Raw genomic sequence first — 17,940 nt, forward strand, 5'->3', positions numbered from 1 at the left:
GAGCTACATCAGTGACCCTGTGTAGTCTTAAGGTAGAAAAAAAAAATAAAGGGAATATTTTGTGTTTATTTTTTGCGTTTGTTTTATACACAGTCTATTGTGGATGATATTATCTATCGCTGCATCTCAAACCACAGCACACTTATGTTACCTTCCCTTATATTCATGTTCCTACCACCTCGGACTGTGAAGATTTTCATATCTACATTACACCATGGTACATTACACAAATGTTAATTCTCACCCTGCTACACATTTCACAAGCCTTTAATGAGGCTAATTTGATGCATTATGATAATGAAATATAGTTCGCCGTGTGCCGTTATTTAGTGAAACACGCTCTGCCACCTGTTTAGACATTGAACTTATTAAATTCTCACATGGACTGAACATGTGGCTGAATCACCAGTATATCAAGTGCAGTCTATTAATATCAACTTTTCTGCAGTGAATGTGTTTAACTGGCATAAGACGAGCAAGCCTCGAGGGATGCAGTGCAAAACTTGACTATTAATTAACCTGTCAAAGTTGAGGACCAATCCTTTGATATCACAAAAGCCACCAGGAGACTGTTTTTAAACTTGATAACTTTGTTGAAGTAAGTGCAGCTCAGGGGATAATCCTGTTAGCAGGCAGGGTGGTGCGGGAGTTAGCTGCTAGTATGTGGTGGCAGCGAGGGAACCTAGAACATTTACACTCTCTGCAGGCAGAGCTGAGCTCGCTGCCCAGAAGAAAGCAACATGGCCCGTTTGACGTAAGCAGGCCGAATTTTCACATTTGTTCTTATTCACTTAGCATTGATGTGAGTCAAGGAAAGTGCTGATCTCTCTGTATGGAGGCCTAGCATCACAAGAAATGATCACACTCTGATGATTGCTTCACCTAGTCTGACCAAAAGGAAATTTCAAATCTGTGACTCTCATTTTTCTTGAGACAGTCTGAGCCTTGAGCCTCACATGCCTTTGGCAAAGAGGATTTCTTTACAGGGAACAGAGAGTCCTGCTAGCAGAGAGCACGTGCAGTCAGAGTGTCCTTTAATTCATAGAACCTTATTCTTTGGTAGAATCATAATAACAGCACTTTGACCTCCACAATAATTGCTACAACACACCTCAATGATGGATGAGTCGATTTTTTCTAAACTAAAAATTTATCTGTAAAGTTAATACTGATGCCAAGAGCAACTGTGGCTACCTTACTATGTGGCTAAAAAATTAAAGTAAAAAAAAGGCTGAAGAAAACAGCAGACTATGTGCCAGCAGTAAGGACTGAATTACTGCTGATACTGATGAATAGCCTCGTTAAAACCTTACAAATTTGCTGTTGCCATTTGTGTGGCAGGGTGTACAGAATCTGCACTTTAAATCAATTAAAGCTATATATCTGATGGCAACAAATATGAAAAATGATCTTTTGATATTAGTACAACTCAGATCCAACACGATATCAGTGTCTGTTTTAAAATGTGCACACAAAAGCTTGCGTTAATCAAACAAAGAAACATCATTTCAGCTCCTTTTGTTGACATGTTTCCTTTGTGCTCTTCCTTTGTGCCTTTGTTGTCAACAGCTGGATGGGCAGGAACTATATTTGTAAGATGGGTCTCCACCATTGCTTGGGGATGTAGCCAAAATGTGGATTTGATCCCACTTTACATCTACCACTGCTTCTTTGACCAACCAAGAACACAGCTGTGATTTTTGCATGACGTTAATATCACTGTAACCAGTGGAGGAAAAGCATTTCTCTAAAACTCATCCATGAACTGCTGTATTTCTCATTACCTATGCTGAGTTCTATCTTCACATTGCTTTCACACTTCATCTGTTTTCCTCTCACTGATAATTTTACCACTCTGGACCTGAGTTGGATAAACACTGCCAAAGGTATTTCCTGTTAAAATCAGTAAAAGGTTGATTCATACTGAGGACCAGCCATCCATTCCCTCAATGAATCAGTTTCTTAGTCTGAAAACAACTACAAAAATGAAACACCTGCTGTCTGTTGTTTCCTTTTGCCTGTCAGTCTCAGGTGCTGTTATTACATGACAGACAGCTGCATCTATTTTGTTCAGATCGGCAATGTAGTTGGCAAAGAGCACCACCTTTCCATGACTGGCTACACTTGTTCAAGTTTTCCCAACATCCATAAAATAATGTTGGTATGATGGTCCACATCTGCTGTGTAGCCCCATAACACCATATGCCTGACTGAACAGGACTGCCTCTTATTCTGTCTTTAATCATTCAGGTCCACATTCCCTTCTCTACCAGTTATGCAAATGGTGGACCAATCATAAAAATTAATGGGGCAAGAAATGGTAAACCAACTGGCCATAGAGAGGTGAGACTGAATTGTCCTCAAGGTTTAGGTCTCATGTGAATGCCCACCTTGATGACAAAACACAGCAGCAGCAGAAGTAGACAGCGAAGTTGAACTCTGGAAATAAGAAAGACATGATGGTTTTCAACGTGTCATATTTCCACGGGTCAACCAAAGGCCATTGTTGCCTCTCATGCTGCAAAGGGAAATGGAAAATGTGCAGTACTAGCACCCTAAACAGTACAGTGCTGCATGCTTGTAATATGAGAAGCATTATTCTCTTAAAATGAGGCTAAAGAGCCCTGTAAGATAGCTTTTACTGCCCTACTCTAGGGCAACATAACCTAACATTCTGACTTTTGAACTAGTGTAAATGACTCATAACACAGCTTTTGGTATTGAAGTCATTTTGACGGAGGCACACATAGCCAAGACAATTGATAACCTGTGAGGTGGAGCAATATCAAAGCTGGTCCTCTCAAAGTCAATGCTCTATGTGGGGTTTCTTAGTGGGAGCACAGTGACTGCAGAGTGTTAAAATTAGATGCTGTTACCGCTGCATGTATTAAAGAGAGAAATGTATTTGCATATCTTAGAAAATGCTTTACTTTTTCTGAAAAATTATATAATGTAAGTCAGTTGTGCTATTTTATGTATTTTCTCATTGGGAAAATACTAAGATTATGTCACTTCTCCATTTCATCCTGACCTTCATGGATTATGAGTCAATGCTGTAAGAAATGAATCCTGTCAGCATAAGATGAAACTCTTGTATTTCTGCTTTAGAAATGTTTGCTGCTGTTTGGTTGATGTATACTGGACTTCAGGATCTTTGTGGACTCACTGGAGGCGGAAGCCACAGCTGCGTCCGCCATCTCCCATCACATTTCCCCTGACAGGTGTGAACAAAGGACCCAAAGAAATGTCACTGCAGCATTTTAAGTCACTCGGACACCGCTTGCATTCAGGAATGAAACTGCCTTGGCACATTATGCAAATCATATTGACAGCATAACTAATGCTTTTATTAGGCTAATTATGCCTGAGGTCAAATCTGTCCGTAGCACAGGATCAGGACACACTCAAACCCAGTGTCTGGAAGCAGTTTGGTTGACTGAAAGGTTAGCAAATGCTTAATGTTTTAAGACAGCTTATCATGTAGTACTTTATATCCATGAAAAAATAGTTGTTATTGATTTTTGTCTATGACGTGAGCACCAGCAATGATCAGTCAGAGGCTCTCCTCTCCTTTTCGTTTAGTAGGACCACGGGGATAAAAAGTAAAGGCAACGGTATGAAAAGTGTTTTTAAAAAGTTTCATGAACATAGGATGCGAACATTTCTCTGCGAGATATTTTAGAGCGTCCAGAGAACCAGCTCTCTCTCATCATATAAATGTGCGTTGAAACTGAGAACATGTTAATCATAGGCAGATGCAACGAGAAACCAGAAAGGCAATGTAATTTTCATTCTCGGTGGAGATAATCTGCCGTCAGGGCTGAAACAAGGCTTATGTATATTTAATAGGATTGAGCTGCTGCAAAACATTTAGTGGCACAGACGTATTAAAAATATATAAAGCTGTAGAAAAGGTTGCATATTCTTTAAATGAGTCAGCTCTCTTTTGGTCAGTAGGTTATGTTAGTATATCAGTGCTGAAATCCTTTTTCTAAAACCTCTGATGCTTCTTTCAATATACTTTGGAAGCAGTTTTGTTAGTTTAAATGAGCTTCATGTGCTTTTTTGAGATGGCTGAAAAACACATGAAGGCTTTAGAGTTACAATTTATCAAAGAAACAACAGACCTGTTTATTGACAAAAAGCTGAGGACTGGAGCTGTTTGAATTTAGCTTGTGCAAGCTTTAGTTGCTTTTTATACCTGCCACTCAGTGAAGAGTTAGTTAGGTTCTAGTTAGTAGCAATCTCTAGCTTCAGACAGCTTTTTAACAAACGCTTTGCTAACCTTATTGACACTTTTTTAAGTGCATGGTCTGTATGGCACCCACACATGAACAGTTTGTATTAAATGAAATGTCAGTCAACAAATGCAAGAAACATCTGCATACTACTGGATCAAGAAATCGTTAAATATTAGAGATAGTGATTCGTAGAAATTGTTTTGCACTTTCCACAGGACAATGGAGGTTCTCAGCAAATGATGCCTCTCTTATTAAAAAGAACAAAAATAGCAACACGCAGAAATCAGATGTTTTGTTTCCTATGTTTGTTTTTGAAAGTAGGATTGTGTGCATTGCTGTCTGAAATATAAAGCCTGAAGTCAGCCTGACAGAATTGTTTTGGTTACAGATTTGTTGGGCCCATTACGAATACTATTATGTAGATCAGCCTTGGGAGATTTATTTCCACGTTGTGCATTTGAATTGTGTGACACCAGGCCTCTCATTTCATTTACCACACAAAAAAGCCTGCCAGTCCAACTTTAAGGTTGTGGAAATTAGACAGTCTTGTTCTCTTTCATATTTTTTTTCTATCGACTTTTCTTAAAATGTAGATCGTGTAAAATTGCTGAGCCCCTTCCACAGCCGCACACAGACCATACACGCAACCATTTTGCAGGGAAAAAGAATGAAAACAATATTACTATTTCTGTCAGGGGAAAAATGTTTTTAACCTCAGGATTTCCAATCGCTTTCTTTTTGAAAGATCTTTTTGAAATATTTTGAAGGATGCCTGTGTGTGGTATACTCAACACTGTTTAGATTTGAAACAGAAAGGCCACACACACACTCGGACAAATACACAAACACACACGCACGGAAGCACAGTTTTTATGTTTCTATGTGGAGTTTTTAGAGACCGCTTATCGGAGCAGCTTTGTATTCCTTCAGTTTCCATCACTATCATCACTGTAGCTACTAAACAACATGTGTAAACATAAATAACATATTTACTTTAATAAAATGTCGCTGAAAAATATCAACCAGATATAAATACATAGACATAGATTTTGTCTCCAGTTAATCAGCTGTGAAGAAAAACAATAATAGTTCAATAAAAATATCTCTTTACTTTTCGTGGGATAAGTGATGCTGTCAAAAACTATCAAAACTTAATTTTAATGAAAAAAAATCACTTCCTGTATTTAATGCCTGTCACTGAGAGGAAATGAGAAATATATTGGGAAATAGAGGAACAGATTCACAAAAAGGTTTACTTCAAAAAGTAGAATTTGCCACAGAAAGAGACTTTCCAGAAAACAGTGTTTGCTGAATATACACAATACCAGCTCCTTTCATCATGACATAATGTTTCAGGAGGTGTGCAGCTACAGTCCCAACTCCCAGCTTACATTGCATTGTTTTGTCTTATCAAATAAAAAGTGATGATTTTCCACTGTTTCTGTTGCTCTACAACAAAGGTGCTTGAATTGGAATTGACTGCATGAATAAATCAGATGCACAAATCAGAGGCATCTGGAGGACAGTGTTGTGGTGCAGCAGAGATGCTATTAAAAAATATATTTGTTTGCTTTTTCCTCTCTGTGTATTTAAGTACGCTTCTTTGTCATTCTATTTTACAAAATTTAAACTTTCTCTTTAATGTAGATGTGAAAAGATGCCAAATTTTGGTAAATGTTAACTGTTTTATAATTAATAGCACGTGGTCTTAGGCCATTGTGTATATAAGTGACTGAAAAATAGAAATGCTGCATATCCATTTTACTGCACTGAGTTTAACTCAAATGGCCACATGGAAGAGCAAGACATTACCATTTATTGTTTGGCTAATTAGAGGTTAGTTGCTGTGTCTGGATAAAATAACATAATTAGGCTTAGATTTATGCTGCTATATGCTGACAGAGCATTTGCTCACATGGTTGCATATGTATGAAATTCAAAGAAAATAAGGCTGCTGGCTTATGTGTTATAATAAAATATATTTAATTTCAGATCACCTGAGCAGGACAGTAGGGCACAACAAGGACAGATGGATGTGTGCCGGCGTGAGCGGAAGTGTTATAACGTAGGAGAACATTATAACACTGCAGAACTGACTTTTCAAAACTGCCCTTGGCAAAGACACACAACTGCCCCAGGGGTATCACACCATTTACTTCAGCACTCTGACCTTTGTGATTAAATGCACATGTCTCGAAAATTCTTGCCTACAGAATAGACGGTGTTGCCCCGGACCAGCTGAAGCCTCACAACTCAAATTACATGATTTTTTTTACAAAGCTAATAAGTTATTTTTATTATATAAAGGAATAATGTTTTGCTCACAGAAATGAAACCAGATTTCATCCCCTGTAAGGTAAATGAAATATATCAGTAGGGGAAGGACATGTTTATGCTACTGCTGAGTAATGTTCCCACACAAGCTGAAAAGAGCTATTTTCACTGCTCATATGTGGTTTGCTGTTAACTGTGTTAACTATTTAGCTTGTATTCTTAAAATAGGACATATGTGTGCTGAAAAAGTAGTGGAGAACAGAATTTGGCAAAAATCTTCTTTTTTCTTTTTCTTTCCTTGTGCTATGGAGAAGTGAATAACTGGCCACAGCAGCAACGTAGCTGCATTTTATAACAGTAAAATATCCTGAAGAGCTGAATATCCTGAAAGACATTGGGTTTAGCAGCGGATTATAAAAACATCCCACTGATGTGCTATGTGAGTATCCCTAGACAGGCATTCTCAAGCTACACCCCCAACAAGTTAAGAAAATAAATCCTGTGGTGTTACATAGATAAAACTAGAATTCCTGCATCACAATTAAGAGTTACCATTTAGGATGATTTCTGCAAATTATCCTGTAAATGAGGATAAGGGAGCTGCGTCCAGCTCTTGCAAAGTTAAATTAAGGAACCTGGGGAAATGAAGCAGAGCCCACACTATGTCCTCATAAAGCCAAAACCGACATGTGATGCTGCTGTGAAGCGGATGAGAATGAATTGTTTCATTTGACTGTGGCCTATGTGTAATATGTAACAATACTGTGATATTACCCCTCTGCTTTTCTATTTTTCATCATCTATTCTTAACTATCTCAAGAGTGCCTGGTCTTTGACTGCTTCCAGTGAAAGAAAAGAAAGGGTTGAAATGACAAATTGTTAAAGACACTGTTTAAGTTTAAAGCTGTATTGTAAATGGTCCAACTTTTTTGTCTGTGATACTGTCTCCTCTGTACACGAGGGGGGATTTCCTCTCACTTCAAAATTAAAACATTCTATATTAGAATATATGTAAATTTTGAAGCCACATTTAGAAACTTGGCACACAGTAGTCACCACCCTCTTATCCATAGGATTGTTGCTTCCAAAAAGTAAACTTATTGACCATGAACTGACTTGATGGTTCTCTGCTACAATATATCATAAAAAGCAATGCAGAAATCCTGTGACACATTGTGAGGCACAGTATGAGAAAAATAGTGCAATCAGAGAAGCAACTTTATTGCTCTTCCTTGCCAACCTTGAGCCAGGGAGTGAATTATAAGGAGACTTCTGAGCAGGGCAAGATGCGTAGCTCCACAGGAACCTGTCAAATTTGACCCAGAAGAGCGTTTTTTTTTTTTAAACAAGTTAGCAAGAACTTTATAAAACACAGTGTTCACAAGGTGATTGCCATTAAAGTTGTCTTTGATGTAGCTCGCGAGAAAAAAAACAGACCCTGTATGGAACACATTTAACACAAAGTACACACTGAGTAAAAACAGAAAAGGATGAATGTAATCATCGTGGTTGGTCTGACAGGGGACAACCCCACAGTAACAATTGCAGTTATTTTTCCTACAATGATTAATTTATTCCACTTTGAGAGGGAAAGCCTAACATGATGTCAGATAGTCTTTATGTTTCCTTTTCTTTGCAGAATTTTCTAGACACAGGTTTCAAAAGATGCTCATAAATGTTACTTTACAAGCAAATTAGATGGAAAATCTTAAACAGTGTAAATAATATTGTTAATAGTGTATATTTCTATCAAAATATATACAATATTTGCAAAAATATTGAGCATTGAGAACCAGCAGCCATTGCATTTTTGCTTTATAAAATAGTATAAAGAGTTTGTCCGAATTTTTTGTTTTAAAGGAATAATCGATGGACTATCTAAGCACAAGGACAAATACACCATTTTTATTTTACAAAGAAAAAATGATCTATCTGTGATGGTTAGTATCATTTTCAGAGTGAATATCTTGAGCAGTTTACTTCGGCATTTTCGCTCAGTTGGAGATTGCTCAAACTGGCACATTACATATAAACCCACACAAACAGAGTATTGTAGTAGTAAGTCATAGGTAAAGCAGTGCAGCAGCCCAAATCTCTTTTAGTAAGGGTTGTTAGTTCCTTTTGATTTGTGTTTGGCTGCCTGTCACCAAAACCCATTCCCTGAAATCACATCACTATAATGGTCTAATCAGCACTTAACGACCCATGTTACATAAAATCAATGCATCCTTCCTTTTGAGAATGCAGAATATTTGGAGGGGCAGCTGAAGGCTGGTGAAAGGGGGCATGGGGAGGCTGTCAATAGGGATGCACTTGCCCTCCAAGTTCAGTGATCCTCCTGAGATCAAAGCTTTTACAGCAAAATCCTTTGTTTTGCTGACTAATCTTGTATTGATTTTAACAAGTTGTTAAGCTCTATTGCAGTTGTCAGACCGCTGCCAAACAACTCTCCTACCTGTAGAGGCTAAAAGAAGAGGGAGCTACAGTTCTAACAGGGAGAACTATTTAATTCTTTTCTTGTTATAGAAGGAATAGCGTTTTACTTTGCTTTTTTTCTCCCCTTTTCTTCTTATTTTTTTTCCCGTAGTTATGCAACAGTTTTAAAGTCATACCCCTACTGTGTTTACCTAGTTTCGTGCATATATTGTTTTGTGGTTCTTGTGGGAGGATGAGAATCTGTGGAAATAAAAAATGCGACACCCCATCAAGTATCTCTCCCACGTGCAAGTTGTCACGGAAAAAAATTCAAATCAATCAGAGCTATGCACTGTGGGCACTGCAACCTCGCTGTTCCTGTTGATGCGGAGAAAACAGTTTTGGATGCAACGTGAACTGACTGTGCGCTGGACTATCCGCTGCCAACCAAAGCCAGCAGGTCCTTTGCATTGTGGTTGGTAGAACTGCAGAGAGAACATAACAATGCCAGCTTGCTTTCATTTCAGTAGGCCTCGGAGCTTCAAATGAATAATATATTGGAAGCAACTCGGGGGTAAATGAATAAATCTACACTAGGTGGGGATTTTTAAAGGGAGAAGAAATATCATAGAGCTACAGCACTACCTTGTGGTAGAGTAAGATATTGCGCGACATTAAACTAAACGGAGACTAGTTCATTATTCTGACAGGAGGATACATACAGTTCATTTTGGTGTATTGAAAGTGGCGGGTTTTCAAACCCAGATGCCAAAAATGACAGAAAAAGGAAGCATTTTATGTTTTTTGTCAATTAATCAAAAAATAGAATTGTTCTGCTTCCTGTTAAAATAAGGCCATGGACATAACTGCTCCATCCAGGCTGGAGATAATTAATATCAATGACCTTGCTAACGTTTCAAATGCATCATGTTGACTTTAATGATGATGTGTCATAAGCAGCCGGAGGTGGAGACACCCGGCTCTGGTCAGGGGCTCCAAAGCTGACAGGCGAGACCAGGTGAATAATAGTCCATGGCATCTTATTATATTGCTGGCGTGATCTGATTTACTCCAGCAGCAAATGGTGGGAAGAGACCCAGTGTCGTTGTGGGTATTGAATTAACGAGGTTTACGCGCAAATGAACCCCACACTGACGGCAGATACATCACGAAAGATTAAAGAACATTTCCACGTGGCTGTGATAGCTGTTCGGCTTGCTTCATTACACTCCTGACTCACTCCACATGTGTTCGCTTCACAGCCGAAAATGTTTTGGATATTTTGGAAGTTAGCGGGGTTGACTGACCTTTGCGTGAAATCTTCTACCAATCTACCTGAAGAGAGATTTTTTTCCCTTCTTTTTATTTTTACTGGTAATGGGAGATTTGACACGTTAATACATCCAAGATCACAAAATCCATCTACGCACTGTCATTACTCATATGGGGAGTAAGAGGGGCATTGCAGCAAAGCTTCTTACAAAGCTTTGAACAGTGTATAGTATTTTCATGTTTTATGGTTCCCCCTGTTAGAAAATAAATAAATAAATAAATACGACTAAACAATGTAGATTATACTGTTAATTTAAAATAATCCAATGTTAATACAATGTCTGTGGAAAAATAATAATTCCAACCCTCCTGAGTAATTTTTTTATACGTTCGTCTTTAAATAACACTACAACTCCCTGCAGCAAGAAACAGAAACGTGATTGGAGTTTAATAAACCACGTGACTGGATTGGACGAATGGCGAATGACCTAAACAGGAAGCGTTGCATTCAGTCTCAGACAGCGTGAAATCTGAAAGTCAACTCCAGACAAAATGCGGTGCATCTAATACACCTGTTAAATATATTGTCTTCTGAGTCTTCAGATTGTGATAGTAGCATGTTGTGCTTTTAGCAGGTTCTGCATCTGAAACAACAGCATTTGTCACAATGTTGCAGTCGGCAGCTAAAGTCCTTTCTTTTGCATCAGCCACCTCAGTATCTCGGGGAATAGCGGCAGGTATTAGACATTATTGTAAGAATACACCAACTAAACTAAGAGTGTCCCAAGCGCTGTCTGGGGCAGAATTGGGATCTAACATCAAAGTTCAGGTAAGTTATGTTTATTGGTTAGTATTTTCTGGTAACTGCGCTTATTTGTGCGATCAACCCTGCCGCAGGAACTCAAGCTCATTTAACTCACAACAATGGTGGCTTGTTATATGTGATTGCTAAGAATCTGCTAAACAAACTTCACCCTTATGCAAATTCTGCTGAAACTTGTAGGTAGTAAATAAATAACAATTTTTGTAAAAACCACTTTATGCTAATTTGCCTGGGTGCATGCGTGGAAGTTAAGTAGCGACAAACAAAACTGGTATTTGTGAAAGTTAACCACTGCTAATCCTAAATATTTTTTTGCTGACTCCCAGCCATCACTAGCTGAAAATCTGTTACATCACCACATTATCATATTTTCACTATGCCGCTATGCGACTGTAGTAAAACATCTTGTTTTGCCTCTAAGTTACACTCAAAACAAGTGTATTATTAGGTGGAGAGAAAGAGTCCATAAAAATAACTGTATAAACATAAACGAGCTGCGTTTTTGTAGCATCTTTCTAGTTTTATTGACCACTCACACATTCATAGAGGGTTTTCTTTTTACAATATGTTGCCCAAGGTCACTTCCAAATATCGGATGTAAACAAAATCCACAAATAATCTGCTTAAGTGCAATATTATTAATTCATTATTCAATTTGATAATCTCAGAATTCCATTTGAAATGATCATGGTTATTGTTAGTACCAGTACATCACAACACCCATACCCTAATGCCTAATGCTGCACTTTCTCACTTACTTTCAAATAATATCGTACCACATTCTATGCATTTATGTGCCATGTTGAGAAAGAACAAGCAGTGAGTTCTCAAATGACCAACATCCTGATTATGTATGCAAAATGTGCACATTTTGTTTTACCAGATGGAATAGCTGAGTGTAGTTTGTTCTGTGTCTTTGTTTTAGGGATGGGTTCGCTCGGTTAGAGCTCAGAAAGCCAATGTCTTTCTCCATGTGAATGATGGGAGCTCCTTGCAGTCATTGCAAGTTGTCGCAAGTTCAGAGCTGAGTGATCCGTAAGCATTTTGGCATTACTCCCTATAGACAATCCTTTGCCACAGAGTTTCTGACATGAAAAGTGCATGCTTAGAATATTCTTTGTTTTTCTCACAAATTTAGGTTGCTCACATTTGGTAGTGCTGTTGAAGTCACGGGCATTCTTAAGAAAAGTCCACACCAAAAACAACCAGTTGAACTTGATGCTAAGCAAATCAATGTAGTTGGAGAATGCAACCCTGTGGTAAGAACAAATTTCTCATACACATTTTGTAACTGTTTATATGGTTGCTATAGGAATCACAGTTTTATTGTATTTTGTTTTATATTCTTCTTTTTAAGGACTTTCCCTTTAAAATCAAAGAGCGACATGGCCTTGAGTATATTCGCCAATTTCCTCATCTCAGGTGCAGAACAAATGCTTTTAGCTCCCTGTTGAGGATACGAAGTGAGGCCACTGCAGCAATTCACTCATATTTCAAGGTGAGAACATCAGTGGAGGAGTTTCATAAAAAATGAGGAGCAAGAGTTTTTTTTAATTTTTTTTATTGTTTACCTTTTTTTCCTCCAGGACAATGGCTTTGTAGAGATTAACACTCCAATCATCACCTCAAATGACTGCGAAGGGGCAGGGGAGCTCTTTCAGGTGGAGGTGAGCATCTAAACACACTAACAGCTCTGTTTTTTTTTAAGTTAAAGCCCCGTGCTTTAGTCTGAGCAGATTTATGACACTGTTTGAAAACTTGAAATCCCCGCTTTTAACACAGCCATCAGGCCCAGATTATGCAGATGGAGAGAACTTTTTCTCTGTACCAGCCTACTTGACCGTGTCTGGACAACTTCATTTGGAAGTGGTGTCAGGGTGAGGTAAACTACAGAAAGTTGACAAATTACAGGAGAAATCAACTTACTTTACGTTGTTGTCAGATAACTATTGGATGTTAAGTGCTTAATCGTATTGTTTTTTTACTTTCATTTTACTTTATCAATTTCTGCACATTCTAAAGCTTACATATTCATATCAGTTGTATTCAGCTATGTACACTAAAGTATGTTTCTACTTATAACTCGTACTCTTCTAGGGCTTTTTCTAAAGTCTATACATTTGGGCCAACTTTCCGTGCAGAGAACTCCCAAAGCAGACGCCACCTGGCTGAGTTTTACATGGTAGAGGCAGAGATCTCCTTCACACAGTCCTTAGAGGATCTCACTAAGGTTAGCTATGTCATATTTGATCTGTATTCGACCTCAGATACAAAATGCTATTTGTCAGTCAAACAGGACATTGAATAACATGTTTAAGCCTGTTAACTTTTTATTCTATACTACATATTTCTGTACTGGTTATAGATTAATTCGGCTTCCCTTCTTTCAAATTCACATATTAGGCCAAAGTCTAAAGCCATGCTTGCTAGGTTAGTGGTTGTAATTTGAGGTAAATAAAGTGTTGAAATGGTACAAAATAAACCGCTGTATGCATGTGTGGTTAATTGTGGCTTGTAGTATTAAGTGTTCTGTGTGATCAGTAAGATTAGAAAAGCATCTAAAATAAACTGAACTGATGTCATCATATAATTTCTGTGTACTGAACTTCAAATTTTGCAAATTCCCCATGTGACTTTTAAAGTTGCCCTTGTGCACAGTTGCCTGGGAAAGCTTTAATTATTAAACTTGGCCTGCTCCTTAGGTTATGGAGGACATGTTCAGATTTGCCACAGAGCATGTATTGGCTCACTGTGTGGAGGATGTGGATTTGTTTCACAAGCATGTGACTCCTGGGCACAGGGTAAGTCCTGAAGGACACTTGGGGACATAACCTGGCTCCAGCCATTACTCTGTCTGACTTCATTATTAGCTCAACTTATGTGTTTCCTCTTGCATTCATATATCTCAAGGACACTGTAGATGCTATGATAAAGAATAGCTTTCCTGTGTAAGTCTATTCCTTTTCTGTATATCACATTTAAAAAGTGGATGACATAAATAATATGGAGACAAAAGTTGAAGGAATATTTGGTGTCTTTTCTAAGGATTACCTACAGAGAAGCTATAGACATTCTGCGCCGCAGTTCAGAGAGATTTGCCTTCCCAACAGATGTGAGTGGCAATGATTACATTTTTATGTTGATATTGCAAACTAGATCTCTTCCTCTACACTCTGCTTGCTAACAACAAGTTTATTCCACACGGCTCTTCTTTTCTACAGTGGGGCTGTGACCTTAAGACAGAACACGAGAAGTACCTGGTGAAACACTGTGGCAACATTCCAGTCTTTGTCACTGATTATCCTTATGATCTGAAGCCTTTTTATGCAAGAGACAACCAGGATCATCCTGAGCGTACAGTAAGAGTCAGTTATACTGTATAACAGGGTGAATGAATGATCTAACCTCTCATTTCCTTCTTTGTCAGTTAGGGTATTTCAGTAATTTGCATATCTGAGCTGATTTTGACTGTTGTGCAGGCAGCTGCAGTGGACCTTCTTGTGCCAGGAGTTGGAGAGCTCTGTGGGGGCTCCCTAAGAGAGGAGAGGCTGAATCTGCTGAGTGCTCGGCTGGAAGAGTAAGAATTCATACTCCACGAGTATAGGAAGGCTTATGCCAAAAGATTTCGACTACATTTTTCAATTTATCCTCAATTGCTTTAGAATTTTTCCTGAATGCATTCAGAGCAGTCATAATCCTGCCTGTGAGACTCCGGGCCAGCTGGTGCAGTTTAAGTCTTGCGGAGGCTGATTAAAATAAAGAAAATGCTCTGTACCCCCCCCCCCCCTTGTCTCTGACACATCTTGTTGTATCAGACTAGATGGGTTAGCATCTACTTTGCATGGCTTAGTGTTTTACCTCACTGCCCATTAAATATATTACACTGAAAGGAAACTTTTAAGGGATGCTATTTCTGAAGTTTGATCATAAAGTTATATGACTCTGCCCATAAAAATCAAGATACCATACCTGATCTAAATTTGATTGATCTCCTGTCCAAGGTTGTGTCTGTGTTCAGTCCCTTTATACTTATGCATGCTGGATCTCCTCTGATATGGTAAAATGGTGACCTTTTAACTTGAATTTCATTTTTGGGAAGAGAACAAAGTTGCAGAGGGGCAAATCTGGCAAGAATATCGCTGCACCTGCGTTTCTGTGGCCAAACAAAATGTTTCATTGCACTATGTGAAGGTACATTATGGCATTGAAGTTGAAGTAATTTTAGCTGGATTTCCTCTCTCAGATATCTCAGGATGTTACTGTAGAACTCTGCATTGCTATTCTGACCCTGGGGGAGGAATTCAGCTCGCACATGAATTAAAATAAAGGAATAAATCAAAAAACACCTTGCCTGCTCTCGCACTCCTGACCTAATAGATCATCTTCAGACATCGACACTGCATGCACATCCACTAAAATCTCCTGTGGGTCGCTGGGTCTTACCCAGAGATCTAGCTACCATTACAAATGAGGATCCTTGACATAAATGTTGTGTCACGGAAGTTGATGTTTGCACAAGTTTAAGGTTCATGTTGGAAATTCGGGTGCGCAGGTGGTCAGAACAGGCCATCTAGGGAGCAATATGAAATTAGAAGCAGTACTGCAAGTGGTCCAGAGTTTAACAAGAAGGTGACCTTGATGGGTGAGTTCAGACAGCTTTACATAAATGATTGTTTTTCTATTTTTATGGGTGGAGTCTTGTAACTTTTTAATCACATCTCTTGTAATTTATATAAAGGAATTTAGATGTTTGTAAACAAAAAAGAATATATTGTACTGTGCAAAATACGGAGCATTTGTGTGGCACTTTCATGCAGCAGTGGACAAAACCATTGAAATCATGCATTTATTGTAGAACTTGATCTCATGTCAATTATTGCACTTTTTTCCAGGGCTGGATTAGAAGACGTCTATAGCTGGTAAAGTAATAATAGTAAAAACGTCTGTATATTTATGATATTTTAATGGACATTAAAAGAAGTCTAAAAACACTTGTGAATTTTGCAGGTATCTGGACTTGAGGCGTTTTGGCTCTGTCCCTCATGGCGGCTTTGGACTGGGATTTGAGCGATATTTGCAATGCATTCTTGGTGTCGACAACATAAAAGATGTCGTTCCTTTCCCAAGATTTTCTCATTCTTGTCTTCTGTGAAAAAACAATTCAAGCATTTTGGATGTGTTAAAGTTATGTATGTCTTGAAAACATTAAATAAATGTAATATTCAGGATTGTTTTAATTTTTTTTTTATTTCTGTGTTTGCCTCTATAATGGGAATTGCTCATTGCCAGAATTTGAATTGATACATTTTAGTTTTCAAGGAATACTTGATGACATGAGCAATACTTCCTAGGGAAGCATTACCTGGTTACTTTTAATTTTCTGGTTCACTTTTCCAACAAGGTTGGTTTTAAGAGCAAGATGTTAACTTCCCACCAGATGGTGCCTTTTCCCATTTCAACTAGTGTGAAAATGCCAATTTTTTTTGCCAAGTTAAATTTGTTACCTGAATCCATATTATCTGTTTTTCCAAAACGCAGAAAGTTAAGAAACTGCCTTCTGTCTTTCATAATATCGAACTATACTTGGATCACATTATGGGCTCATACAACTTTTTTTATTTTTAATTATTTAGAGAAAAATAATGTACGGGGTTTGAAATAACAGAAAATCGCTTCTAGATCTGCTCGTTGTGTTAGAGACAAATTGATATTGTTTTATCCGGAGTCGCTTGGGGAGCTGTTTAGTAGCAGATCTTCCCCCATCCTGTTCATCCCAGTGCAGCCCATCCCTCTATTCACGGTGGGCGTGGTATCTAAGGAAAACAAACTGCAGACACCCTATGATACTTCCTCACCCTGCATCAGTTGAGTTTGGCGGCGGCTCTTCGTCAGCCGGTCGTGCGTAATTGCCTAAAAGCAGAATCGCACCGTTTTGCACGCCTCTTGTTTTACACGGTACCATTGGGAGCGACTGTCTAAATCTGCGACCATCACTACTTTGATTTTTATCAAATGGGGGGAGCAGACAGCAGCAGGGAGAGCCAAACCCCGACAGCACTTTGAACAGGCAAGCCCTAAGGAGCCATCATGTACTAGTGGCAAACCGCAGTTTCAGAGCGAGAAGAAGCAGCAGACACTGACAAACATGAGCGGCGGAGAAATAATCTTCCAAGGCTGGCTGAGAAAATCACCACCGGAGAAAAAACTCAGAAGATATGTAAGTGAATGCACTTCCGTTTAGTTTGTCTGCGTTTAGAAGTTTGATCGGTACAGAAGTTACCCGATTTGTCTGCTTTCTCACTCTGCCAAAGTGACTCTTTGTGTTCATGTCATTTGATATTAACTGCTGTCAAACTCGTATAGTTTACTTGTAGCCGGTGCATCCTTTTTCTAACTCGTAAAGATCTCATGAAGACAGTTTACAGCATCACGCCCTCATAATAAAAGAAACGACTAATATAAAACAACAAAACATGATAATAAATACAAAAAGGTTTTCAAAGGTCCCTGGGTTTAATCCGATTGCACAGTGAACAAACTAATGTTTGTAATGATTACTGATCTTGAAGGCAGAACAGTGAATACAGAGCGTGTAAAGGGGCAAAGTTTTAAAACCTTCATGTCCCACAGATGAGACAGTATTCTGTGTTTCCTGTGATCTTTTCACTCTTTCTGACTGTACAGTTGTGTGTGTGTGTGTGTGTGTGTGTGTGTGTGTGTGTGTGTGTGTGTGTGCGCGCGCATCTATAGACAAACTAAAACAAGAGGATACTGAGCACTACATTATTGATTATATGCAGGATTTATTGAACCATCCCATCAAGGTCCACTTGATATTAAACCCTCACTTAACTGCTTCTGTATTGTAAACGGCAGACAATTTGCAATATTTTAGAAAACTAACATCATTTAGTA

At 38.5% G+C, this 17,940-nt stretch overlaps 2 protein-coding genes across 3 annotated transcripts in view; both read left to right on the top strand.

Annotated features, from left to right (window-relative positions):
* The first annotated feature begins 10,685 nt into the window (after positions 1 to 10,685).
* Positions 10,686 to 16,251, top strand: nars2 (asparaginyl-tRNA synthetase 2, mitochondrial). The gene is made up of 14 exons (XM_004560520.3): positions 10,686 to 11,031; positions 11,951 to 12,060; positions 12,164 to 12,284; positions 12,383 to 12,523; positions 12,612 to 12,692; positions 12,808 to 12,902; positions 13,123 to 13,255; positions 13,728 to 13,826; positions 13,936 to 13,973; positions 14,071 to 14,137; positions 14,247 to 14,384; positions 14,505 to 14,602; positions 15,918 to 15,944; positions 16,033 to 16,251. The coding sequence occupies exons 1-14, from the start codon at positions 10,870 to 10,872 to the stop codon at positions 16,175 to 16,177; spliced, it is 1,455 nt and encodes a 484-aa protein (XP_004560577.2). The 5' UTR covers positions 10,686 to 10,869; the 3' UTR covers positions 16,178 to 16,251.
* A 639-nt stretch (positions 16,252 to 16,890) lies between these two features.
* The window catches only part of gab2 (GRB2-associated binding protein 2), a 36,622-nt gene continuing 35,572 nt past the window's right edge, over positions 16,891 to 17,940 (top strand). For both annotated transcript variants that reach the window (XM_014410107.4, XM_024805035.2), the window contains exon 1: positions 16,891 to 17,242. In XM_014410107.4, coding sequence (XP_014265593.1) covers positions 17,171 to 17,242 — 72 coding nt within the window. In that variant the 5' untranslated portion in view covers positions 16,891 to 17,170. The remainder of the gene's footprint in view (positions 17,243 to 17,940) is intronic.

Source organism: Maylandia zebra, linkage group LG14 (assembly GCF_041146795.1).
Source record: "Maylandia zebra isolate NMK-2024a linkage group LG14, Mzebra_GT3a, whole genome shotgun sequence".
NCBI lineage: Eukaryota > Metazoa > Chordata > Actinopteri > Cichliformes > Cichlidae > Maylandia > Maylandia zebra.

Excerpts from the sequence above, each read along its gene's own strand:
- nars2 (XM_004560520.3), top strand. The coding sequence starts at position 10,870 with ATGTTGCAGTCGGCAGCTAAAGTCCTTTCTTTTGCATCAGCCACCTCA. Across the intron at positions 12,903-13,122 it reads CATTTGGAAGTGGTGTCAGG|GGCTTTTTCTAAAGTCTATA; the intron begins GTGAGGTAAACT and ends GTACTCTTCTAG. Across the intron at positions 14,385-14,504 it reads AGGATCATCCTGAGCGTACA|GCAGCTGCAGTGGACCTTCT; the intron begins GTAAGAGTCAGT and ends ACTGTTGTGCAG.